This window comes from Hetaerina americana, unplaced genomic scaffold (assembly GCF_022747635.1).
Source record: "Hetaerina americana unplaced genomic scaffold, ioHetAmer1.1.p SCAF_5, whole genome shotgun sequence".
Taxonomy (NCBI): Eukaryota; Metazoa; Arthropoda; class Insecta; order Odonata; family Calopterygidae; genus Hetaerina; species Hetaerina americana.
In genome coordinates this window covers 32,945,701-32,958,135 of record NW_027287095.1, presented here as the reverse complement: position 1 = coordinate 32,958,135, position 12,435 = coordinate 32,945,701, and the positions used below count along the sequence as shown (strand labels likewise).

General features: G+C 41.7%; 1 protein-coding gene across 2 annotated transcripts in view; it reads right to left on the bottom strand.

Annotated features, from left to right (window-relative positions):
* Positions 1-12,435, bottom strand: part of JhI-21 (Juvenile hormone Inducible-21) — a 115,471-nt gene that overhangs the window by 74,791 nt on the left and 28,245 nt on the right. The window contains exons 1-2 of one of the 2 annotated variants that reach the window (XM_071592020.1): positions 9,536-9,776; positions 1,195-1,546 (exon numbers count right to left, since the gene is read on the bottom strand). In XM_071592020.1, coding sequence (XP_071448121.1) covers positions 1,195-1,532 — 338 coding nt within the window. In that variant the 5' untranslated portion in view covers positions 1,533-1,546; positions 9,536-9,776. Of the gene's footprint in view, positions 1-1,194; positions 1,547-9,535; positions 9,777-12,435 lie in introns of those variants that run through there. The other variant, XM_071592019.1, reaches the window with a different exon arrangement.

Here is a 12,435-nt window from a genome sequence, read left to right as displayed (position 1 = left end):
GCCAATTTACTTTTCACCCCCTGCTCCATCATCAATTGAAGAAAGCTCTTATTCCTTACCTGGTCTGTTTCACAAATATCCCGCGTCCCTAGTCCATCTATAGTAGTCCCACGCTCAGCGCACGCCTCCACTCGTACTTCTGTGCGTGATCTATATCGACACGGAGTATTACTCTCACATTCTCTCTCTCTTCCCATTTAAAGCAGTCCAAGGCTACCTTACCTCTCTTTTTTGTTCAATTTCTTATCCTTCCAATGATCTTGACATGCCTTTAAATACCACAAGACCAACATTAAAGTGAGATAAGCGAGGATTCGATCTTTTCCCGTCTCTAATTGAATATACATTCCACCACCAATCCCTTCCGACTAATTGTAACTGTAAACATACAGCTCCAAACGGGACTGGCATTAGTTTGCCATTCAGACGACATCAAGCTTTTGAATTGAACGAACAAATAATTAGCGAACAGTATCATTCCGTATAGATCAGAAAAAGAAGGAATTCTAACTAGGGAAAATAGATTAACAGTCGACAGCACAATCCTCAAAGTAAATAAGCACCCCATTTGAACATAATCTCGATCATGCTCCTCAAACGGTATGGAGACACGAACATTTACGATAGCAGAACGAAAAGAGTGGATGCACCGGAAATGTGGTGCTGCAGGAAAATGGTGTGGATTGATTTGGCTGGTCAAATAAATAACGAATAGGCTCTACGAAGGGAACGAGAAGAAGTAACTGCGACGAAAACTCGAAAAAGAAAAGGAAAAATCTAATCGAGTGCGGAAGTCATAAAAAATATTTGTGATTTATTTGTAAAATTGACGTCCGCAAAATAAATTCTGAAACAGTTTCCTCCGAGCACACACATATTCAAACGCATGGCCAGACGAAAACAGGCGATGATGGAGCGGTAACAACATTCAAAGGAGAACCCCAAATTAGATAATTTTCATAAAAACTGATTAAGGTCAAAGAGAAGAAATGTGTATAAGGACATGAACAGGATAACGGATAATTAGAATCCAGGGCAGGCAAAGACAATCCGATCTTAGCATCGATTATTAGTGATGCCGACCATTGTCTGCACCGTTTCATTCAAAAAGGTGCTAATTCAGATACATTTGGGTTTTTTATCCTTGAAGAATTAAGTTTTTCTGAGAAAAAGCCAAGTAGTCAGTCAACTCACGGTCCAGCCTGTTCACCGGTCAGGCACGTCCCCAACTCCGCATAACAGATGGCCCCGGCGGCCGAGAGGATCCCGGAGACGGTCCAGACGACCAGTGCCGGTCCCGGCGCACCCCTGGTCTCCTGGAGCACCCCAGTCGGCGAGACGAAGGCCCCGGACCCAACCACGGTGCCCACGATGATGGCCACCCCGTTCCACAGGGTGAGCCTCCGCTTCAGTTGCACGGGGCCGTCCTTGGGGGCCTCGCCCGTTGGCGACGCCAACACCTTGGACTCCTCGTCGTCATTATTGGGGTCCGAGCCGGCGGATGGGCGGGTGCGCCTGGAGATGGCCGGCATGCTCCGGATGACCGCTGGAGGAGAAGGAACGGGTCATCAGCTTGGCATGATACACATATGGGATCGAAATTAATTTAAAATAAAAAAATTACTAATACTAGGATCTACGTGATAGTGATGGGGCGTTGTTGCCTAGTGTGTAAAGCGTACGGCTACTGATTGGATGTCCCAGATTCGATTCCCGGTGACATCCATAGCTTTACCTAAGACGTCTGATATCATTCCAGTTAAGTATAGGATGTTTATGAGAAATCCCAGGAAGTACAGGGAAATACACTTGACCCCTCACTCAGAATATGGCTATTTCACACGCCGTCGGGCTTAGTATTAGTTGAGTACTACTCTCACCTATCAAACAAACCAGCGGGTAATCTGCTATAACTTTCATAGGTTAAGGGCCAGGTGTAACGAAATATTTTCGGGGAATTCGAAGATTAGCCAACAAGTGTGACACGGGGAAGAACGTTTCGGAAGATTATTCAGGGAGGTTTTACATAAACTAAGGGGACTTATGCATACAAGGGTATTGGAGATTCACAATAAATGAACTTTGTTTTTCAAATAACGGCTCAATATAGCGTTAGACTCTTGGGGCATGAACAACATCCTTATTCCAATGGTATTTCGCCATCGAATCCTAAATCAGCACTAAATTACGACTCGTTTCTCTAGCTTCCCTGCCAAACTATTAGGTTATCACTTGTTCATTTCTTACCGATTATCCTTTCACCTAGGTCCCTAATGCGCCAACCTATTTTCCCAATATGTCCTCGTAGGGCTTGATTTTGTGTTATTTCAAGATATAATACGATAACTTGTACTTGAATCGAGGGTGTGTACTTGAAACGAATACTTACAGGATGTTCAAAAGATTGCGTAAGTCTCGGTAGGCACTATGGCACTCTTAGTTGTCTAATATTCACCTTAAGATATATATATATATATATATATATATATATATATATATATATATATATATATATATATATATATATATATATATACCTACATAAATATTATATATATATATATATGTATATATTTATATATATAAATATATATATCTACACATATATTATATATATATATATATATATATATATATATATATGTTATTTAACATGCACTATGGACGACTACTAGCACATTGTCAGGGTAGCAGACTACCGACGCATTTATATAGCGTATGGGTTATGCGGTAGCAGATTAACTAATTTGCAATCACATTGTAATGAAAAAAGTATTACTATATGTTCATTGTTGCATTGACATGTATTCACGGCTTACAATTAGCGTACTAGCGAAAGTTGCAAGATGCGATGGAATCAAGGTTGTGGTCACATGCATTATAAAGTATCGAATGACTTGAGCGTGAAAGTTATGCAAGTGACTTGCATTCAATTAATAATACGTCAGTTTAACACCTTCTGGTACTTGCTCACGTGGAACACTCATCATAGAAGTTAATGCATCCGCCAGGAGAGCAAATGGCCTCCAGGGTTTCCGAGAACTGTCATCAATTACTCTGATAGGTAGAAATTAAATTGCCGTCTTTCAAGTTTTAAATTTCATATATTATAAGATGAAAGCAAAATACGTGATACTGAAATAGCTCGAAACGTGCTATGCTACAGTTATAATTTTCAATATTTTTTCTGAAAAACGTACAAGGGCGAAGGAAAAACCGCTGGTTAATTCACGTAAATGGTCCATCAGTGGAGTTGATAGGTTTTTGTTGTGTCAAAAACCTACATAAAACACTATAAAACATGACATCCCGGCAGTAATGACATGTTATCATTTCTCGTATGCATTACGAAGTTCCTTACTAATTGATTAAATCAAAGAAATTCCCTAGTGTTACCTGAAGATTGACTTAAATGGCGATGCAAATCAATCGTAGATGGATTCATTACTTCTGATACGTGAGTAATTCTCAATAACGGCATTATTGAGAATTACTCACGAGCACGCATGCATTCATTTTTTGCCAGAATCGTGTAGAAATATGATCACGTTGGTTCATCTTGAATGATCACGACTTGCTCCTGAAATATTGACGTCAGAACCGAATCTGCGAGGTCAGCGAGGTGGGAGATCACCCCGCGCTCCCTCTAAACACTGATACCATTCCGGAACGCACGTATCTTAAAAAATCTCCTGTTCTAATTGATTCCCATCGTGCTAATTCAAGTAAAACCGGAAATTCACTGGATAGATTTAGCAAGGTGTCGCAAAATGCGAGACATGTTTGTAGTAATGCGCTGCTGACAAAACCTAGCTTTCGATAGCGCTATGATGTCGCATTCCGGTGCAATAGTATGCTATGTAAAGCCTCAATCCGTAGAAAGTAAAAAAAAACACCTTTTGACTGGAATAACTTCGCAGTTTTCATTTTTAGATTCAAATTAAAGTAGGTAAGAGAAATCATAAACGCGTAGTTGAGGTTTGAAGGTTCATCTCTAAAAGTGAATAAGTGCTATGTAATTTACCCTCAAAATGGACGGCTCCATGTGATACAAATTTTTGGTAGGAATTCAAACACTCTGTGACTGGATCATATCTCTTCTCAAGCATCTCCTCTGGGTGTGCATTCATTCCCTTCCACACACGCTAGCGGTGGCTTGCAGGGTACTTAAATAAATAAACAAAGGCAACTTTGGCATTTTTGATAACTGAAGAATGGGTATTCCTCCATCCCTCGACCACACTCACGACCATTCCCTAACAGCGGACTTTTTGTGCCTCCGTGCGCATTATTAATTTTCATTAAAAAAAATTCGACCCGAACGAACGAGATACATTAATACTTAATCATAGGAAAATTGAAAACTATATGATTGATTTCAAATTAGTGCAGCTGAAACATTCTACCCCTTGATGGAAGCGACATCCATCAATGAATTCATTAACGCGTGGCATTTTATTTAAGGTTGTATTGGCCGCGTGGCCTTCCGCATTTCACAACAAAATCATCCAAGATTTATAGTTCAACCCAGTGCCACATCTGATCAACATCTCTTGGCCTCCAGAAATAAACCTGGGACCACGCTGAAGGCAGATTATGCACCGCTGTTCGGCCAAACCCGCTCAATCGGCTTGTGGGCAAGACAGGTATACTCGTTTAAGCGGCAGAAATTTGCCACGCAAATAGCCGTAGAATTATTCCTCCCCCTAAGGGATAGAAATCCGGTTCCGATGGTCATTTCACCAGGAAAATTGGAAATGGGTTCCCTAGCGTTTTTACGGTCAATTTGGATATTTGACCGATTAAAGAACTAAGCACCCTCTCGTTTGTGGGATAGAAAGACCGGCGTTCGATTATTACGATAGGACCAATTAATTTGTCCGACTTTTACCTGAACGGAGGACGGATGGACGTAATCGTAGATGAATTTTCCGGTTAGGAAAACCAACACATGCACCGGAATCTGGGAGGTTAGAAGGAATAGGCGCGGCCTGAATAACCTTGGGGGGGGGGGGAGAACAGCTGAAATAAGGGCCTGATTAAGCAGTTGGATACCCGCCTCACTATCTTCATAGAGTACGACATCCAAAGGAGAGGTTCACGAAACGAAGCAGAAAGATGTTTGGGTAATAATTAATAGATAGGACATGCAGGTATGTCCGGTACCCCTTACATACTTCTTCGAGTTTGAGAGAACTTGAACATTTAACTTTTTCAATGCAACAATTTCAGAGCGTAAAAATCGTTCTCCTTGACTGGGATTCGAACACAGATCCCTCAATATCTGGTCGAGTGCTTCAGCCAAGCCGAGGACGCCTCGATAGCTCAACTGGTAAAAATCATTCGCCTTGACTGGGATTCGAACCCAGATCCCTCAATATCTGGTCGAGTGCTTTAGCCAGATAGCTTAACTGGCTAAAGCACTCGATCGGATATTGAGGGTTCTGGGTTCGAACCGCAGTCAAGGCGAATGATTTTTACACTGAAATTGTAGCATTGAAATGCACATTAGCGGTAGACTCCATTAAAAGTTACGGTTGCGGCATCTCCCGCAGTTTCTTTTAAATTTAACTTTTTATTTGTATTTATACTTCCTCACAAAGAGCAGACATTTTTATTGTGCTACCTTGGCTATTTTTGTCGTGGAACCAAATAACAATTGCTCACGGGGTGTTTCCGTGGGCTCGACGACGTCTGATTAACAAGTACCGCCGTACCAAAATGGAAACGTAAGCAAAATTCAGGTGTAGATAAGTTTAAACCTCTAAGGGCTAAATTGGAAGCCTTCACTGTGAAATACCATCTTAATGTGGAAACGCAACACAACAAAATCAAAATTTAATTATTTATTGGAATGAAATTTTACCTCAGGGATGTAATTGTAAACTTCGAGGTTTTCAACTAAATTAGATGAAACACATTTGATGATGATGTTTAAATGTCGAAATACGTGTTGGTCAGATTAGTAAATTCTAAAATGTTATATTGACCCAGATCAATACAATTTTGTTTTTTTTCCCTCACTCTCATTAAATATTCCCATTAAAAGATTTTAAAAATGCTGTGATAAAGAACGTCAATTTCCGTTTCTAATGCGTACATCTACGATTTGCCTGTCTCAAAAGATCTTGATGAAGTCACTGAGGAGTGCTGAAGAGGGTAATATTATACCTGGTGATTACTAAACCCGCTGATAATGGATCGTTAGGATGAATGGGAGAGCCAAAAATTTCTAAAAAAACATGATCACATTTGAAATCCCTCCAAATTTGGCCTTCGTCGAAAAATAAAATTACCTTCGCAATGGTAAGAGGAAGACGCCAATTTTCGGCGGGCTAAAATAATCACAATTAAACAAATCTGATTCATGAAAAATAATTTTCTTGGGAAAAAAATACGCTGCCATGCAATTGCAATATCAATTGCGGTGAAAATTTCACGGAAAATAGAAATGTTCCCTGAAGACCGTTAATTTTTAGCATCAGCTTGGAAAACTGTACTTCTACATAAAAAGTAGAGATTTTTGGCAATAGAGAGAAATTCCATTAGTTATCAAGAGAAATGAAGACTGGGGCGAGATGAAACTTGTCGAATTCCAGTAGCAATTAAAATATCATTAGCGACGTCAGAACGCTCCATTGCAGAATCACAGAAGGCATACATACACATAAAAACCCATTTCAATACATGCGGAACATTTGCAAACGGAAAAACTCATGCTTGAAATCCAAGAATCCTCGTCGGTAAACAAACGGCTGAGCTCGAATCGACCGGCAACCTCCGTGGACCGACTTCGAACTTGGCCCCGCGGACGTCGGAGGCCGAGACGCGAAGGTCGGGGGACATCTCAGTGCCTCCTCAGCCGACCACCCCAGCAAGGCCTGCCCAGCCACCGCCGAAGCCTTCGTAGGAGTCGCCCGCGTGTCCTTGTGGAGGTGGTCGAAGAACGCGTAGAGATGACATAAAAAAATTTTAGCGCGTGCCGCGTGCCCCATAACATCGACGCCGAATGACATATAATGACAGCAGTTACATTCGTCGTGATTCGGCCACGAAGCACGATGATTGGTATTGAAATCAAGGGTTATAAATTCCTATGCTATTGTCGGCGCATGAATATTCATCAAAATCCCGTCCGTCAATGATGACGGAAAAGGCACCGTTGAACTAGTGCTTCAATTCACATTTCTTTCTAACAAGCGATGACTGTATTACGATGGGGTGTAATCTTTTTAACAGCTGTGCCCAAACCACAACTTTCAGTCAGTTCCCTCACATCCTTCGATCTGACAAAAGGAAAGCAATTACGAAGATGTATTTCATTAATGATCCCAAGAGGGAAAGGGCGTATAGCCGCCCGCTTGATTGTAAACGAAATTTTCTTTTTGAATGTCAGCCCTCTGCGACCTAAATATATAAGACTTAACACTTTCACGAAAGAATACGAGAACATATTTCCAATATTTTTGCATTATTAATAATAATTACAGTATTTAACGGTAGCGAATTGCCTCTGCGAGAGTTGCGAATTTTCAAATCGTTCTAAGTGCAACTCCATTAATGACCCGATGTTAGTTTCAATTTACAGCCCGCGTGGGCTTTCGCATATATTTTAAGGAAAATGGATCGAACCATGTATCAGTTTTGTAAAAAAACGCAAATGTCAAAACATTAAATGATATTTTAAGTTCGGTGCATTCATGTCAAAATAAATATTTCCCCTGCCTAAGACACGATGTAGGCTTATCACCTATACTTTAGTGAGACAGCATGCTTCACAAAACCGGTCGAGGGCCGCTGTATTGAAAGATTGTCCATGATTGATTGATGGAACAGCACAATGGATAATGGGGAGGGAATTAGTTTTCGGTTTCTCAATCTAGAGTTTGAATATTTATTTCAGTCTGGCGCGAAATATTTCCTTTTGGCGCAACGACAATATAACCGTGCACCTGTGCGCTGACTCGTGTGTTGGTTATGTCACAACTCATCTACATTTCTCACTCGCGGAGTGCGAACGCCTCGCCTGATTGGAGGCAAAGGAAGAAACACTGGACTAATGCATGCACTGGTAGTCAAAAAAATAAAAAAAAATGTGTCCCGAACCGAATCGAGTGTTTTCATTCCCCATCGTATCGAATCTAGTCAGTAACTAGCCATCTTTTGAGTTTGGCAAAGTGAGGAGTTGAAGACGAGTGATAAAAGCAGTCAGAGAGCAAGATCCATGGTCAATAACGAAGCGATCCGCCCCGCTGGGGCCCACTACCTGGTGCCCCTTTGTTTAGAGGGCGATAAAAGATATTTTTTAAAATATTTTACCCGGCATACGCTTTCATGAGCATTCAAAATCAAAAACAAATGTTATACTCTCGAATTGAATGAAGTTTGTTGAACAGGTTAAAACTGTCTCTTACCCACCCACAGTATGGATACTATGTTAAAAATCAAGCTCCCTCTTTCGAGACATGGTTCAATTTAGTGGATTCAGGCGTAATGCTGTGGAAGACGAACATGATCGATTCGTAACAAATAATAACATACTATTCCACTGTTAATAAACATTCCACCGTTAATCGACCTAAGTTCCGATGTTTCAGGTGACGAAGACGAAGTAATGTCGAAACCTAGGTCAAAATATATTTTATTAACAGTGGAATGAACACTGTAAGTAAAATATATTTCGACCTATGTTTCGATGTTTCAGGTGACGGAGACGAATAAATGTCGAAACCTAGGTCGAAATATATTTTATTAACAGTGGAATAGTGCACCGTTATTTGCTACGAATCAATCAAGCGAACGAGATTTTTCCTATCTTTAAAATTCGTTTCCTTCCTACGGCTATTGGATATCGTACACGGAGAGTTATTGAATTAGCTCCGTGAATGGCTGGATGGAAAAACTCACACCTACAACTTAATTGCTAAGAGGGATTTGCTTGCTATATTCGGTTTCAGATCGAAGGATCCCGAGGTCAATAGGAACTCTCAGAGCATCCGGTAGAGGCACAGGGTAGCACTCGCGCGAATTTCCACATTTTAGGATAGGAGTTGAGCTCTATATTCACCGATCAAGCCGAGCTTCGAGGTGTTGATAAACTGCTCTAAATAGGGTGGTTTGAAATTTAGATTTTTTATTGATATGGTGGATTAACGAAAACATTTTTCTCGGTGACAGTCACATTGAAGTCTTAGTACTTAGTACCCATGCGAGCTCTTGCGTGGTCCACGGCACAAAAAGTTTGGAGCACCGCTGTGACCTACTCTCCCAAGTTGCGAAATCAGAAACGAACATATTAATCGGACAGAGTGGGTACAATACGGACCACGTTCACCGAGGGCCTAGGAAATTTATCTGGGACAATATTCGTGCACAGATTCATTATTTTAACACGCCACTTTCTCCCGATAAGAAGGAAAAATGCCCGAGCCTCTGCGAGGACCTGAAAAATTATACCTCACATACGGTGAGATTCCCTCGGAGATCCGCGAACTCCCGAAGGCGATATGACGAAGTTTTCCCGTATTCCACTTACCCCCTCGAGAAGAGGACCCTTTCCTTTTTATTTCACGCTCCTCGGGCTCGCCGCGAGTGTGTGGGGCGCTTTGGTGGCTTCCCGATAAGGAGGAAGTAGTAAGTTTTTGACGCTCACTACACGGTCGAATCACCGGCACGGGCTCTGCCGAGTCTCCGACGGGGCGGCTCTTCTTCCGGCGGGGCCGGGTGGGGTCGGTTCGGCGGATTGTATGGGCTCCTCGGTGAGTCGAGGGCGACACGCGCTCTCGTGGGCGGCGAGTGATGATGGAGGCCCGCCGGTCTGGTTCGTGGAGAGAGGGGATCGAGGGAGGATGACGGAGAGGGCGGGGGGAGGGGGCGGAATAGGAGCGGTGTAGGGGGGAGAAGGGGAGGTGGCGAAGGAGGCGGGGGTGAGGCGGATAATGGGAGAGTGGCGTCGGCGGCGGCTTTGGGGAAAGGGGAAGAAACGCTCGCGTCCTGTCAGAGCGGGCTTGGTTTCCAGGAGAAGTTGGGGGAGGGTGGTGGTGGAACGATACCGGGTTCTTGAGGAGGGGGAATGTCGGAGGGGGGCGGCGGGAATGAGTGTCGGGAGAAAGGTACGGGGCGGACACCGGCGGGAAAGAGTTGAGAGTAGAATGGACAGTAGCTATCTCATGCAGTCCTCAAGGAATGGAGCGAAAAAACAGCTCAGGAGTTTTCATATCGAATGTTCCTACGTTATCAGAGGGAATGAATGGTTTCGGACAAGGATAAATAACGTTCCGGGTGCACTTAAAAATACTTACGAGTCATATAGTCAGACTCATTCTGGGTGTTGTGCGCAGATTTCGGGAAAGAGAGAGGCTGGGTAAAAAGACATGCTTTCATTTGCGGAAATTCTTGAGCTCCCATTTCAAAATACGCATCTTTACGCATATAATTTCTATCGTGGTCGGGGTATTCTTCAACCTGTTAAAAGTAGACTTTTTGGCGGTTCTTAACGACCATTATCTTCAACGGATCATGAGAACTTCTTTACATGTAAAATGCCCTAGAGTATTATTTTTATTTTTTTTATTGCTTCAGCCTGTCTTCATACTGTCTAAAAGAAAGCCTCCTCTCTTCATTCTCTATCCCACTTATACCCATCATTCTGCCATTTATCAGGGACTTGAACATCCCTCCACCTTTCAATATTACCTCCATTCACTTTTTATTTTCAGGATTTCCACTTGATATTTCATTATGTTTATTGTAATTAGCCCTAGTCTGTCGGCTCAAGTCTTCGATGAACCCTTAAATAACACGCTACTGTACTCCTAAGTCCTAAATAATATCACAAAGTATCCGTAAAACCTACTAGTATATTAACTCATTCTTTACCTTTGCATACTCCCTTAATTCCATCTCAAATGCCTATTCATTTTCTTCCTGTACCTCTCTGCCCCAGGATTCTCCCCTCTAGCATTGTCTTCGGTATCCCTCTGTACCTTTCAGTATCTCCCGCATCCACTTGTCCTGCCTTCTTCGAATTTCTCCCAACAGCCATCTCTCTTCCCCTTCCGTGCCTAGAACCTCATCGTTGGTTTTACTTTCCGCCCATTTTATTTTTTCCATTCATCCCTAACACCCACATTTCAAAAGCCTCCACTACAAGCTTATCCTCCCACCTCAACGACCAAGTTTCTGAACCATACAAAACCACGTTATGTTTCAAAGTTTTCTCTACTCTTTTAATTGGATCTTTACTTAAGGCTCCCGTCATCTACTCCTTCCTATTCTGAAGCACTTCTTTATCTAATGCAATCCTTCTTTAAATGCCCCCACCACCCTGCCCACCCTCATGCAAACACTTCACAAATACGAGAACTACATTTATTTTCTAAATACTATCTATTTCTAAAGGGGTAATTATAATTTCATTTTGTCGCTCCCTCTACCCAGGTGCAAATATGTTTTGAACCGCTGAATCCAACTTATCCTGGAACATTCCTGGAGGATTGTATTATTTTAGCATTTCATTTAAAAAGAGGCCTCCCTCGTGGTCAGGGTACTACTGGAACAATAACCAGATAATTCACTGTCTGAACCCCAAACCAAATGCAAAATCCAGGGTAATGCTAATGTTTCCAATACGCTTCGAGACGGGAAAGTGTTCAATTGGACTCAGCGTATTTCCGAAAAAACGGTATACGAGTACTCGTAGATTTTTCTATCTCTGGGCTGAGCCAGCTCTTATAGCTTTTCCCCGAGGATAAAACTGGTCAAACAATACGCTTTGAATACCATTCGCAGTTTAAATAATTAGTGGCTACCCAGGATTTGAGAGATACATTTTATTTATTTTTTATTTTTTCCGGCGCCTTGTAAGAACCATGGGCGTTCTAAAATGTTCTATACGGTTGGAACTGTAATTGTGGATCATCGAGTGGTGCAAACTTTACTTATTATTTTCATTATCTTCGCTAACGAATTGCAAAATACTGACTTCCAAATCGGATTTTTTGAAGTAATATCACCATGGATGAAAATCAAAGTATCTAGAGGTCACCTGTATTTGAACTCACACCCATTTGCCATTAGCACTAAGATTGTCCACTAAGCCACATGTATCACGCTCCAGCATTGCGTAGAAATGATGTTTTAACTTTTGGGTTGATTCAATTTTTTTCGATTCCGATGAATCCGCTCGATTTTTGATAATTCAACAGAAGTGTATTCTGAAGGGTTTATTGAAAAACTAGTAGACAAGAAGGATTAAAAAATTTGGTGACTATGATTGTAAGAATCTTGTTACCTCGTAACACTGTAATTTTTGTGTGAATGTAGATTCGAAGAGGGGAGTAAAGGATTGGAAAAAACTGTTGCACACGCCATGAGGTTTTTGTCGGCTAAGGTTTTTCAAAAACTCTTATACCTATTACTATGCAAAATAACCCA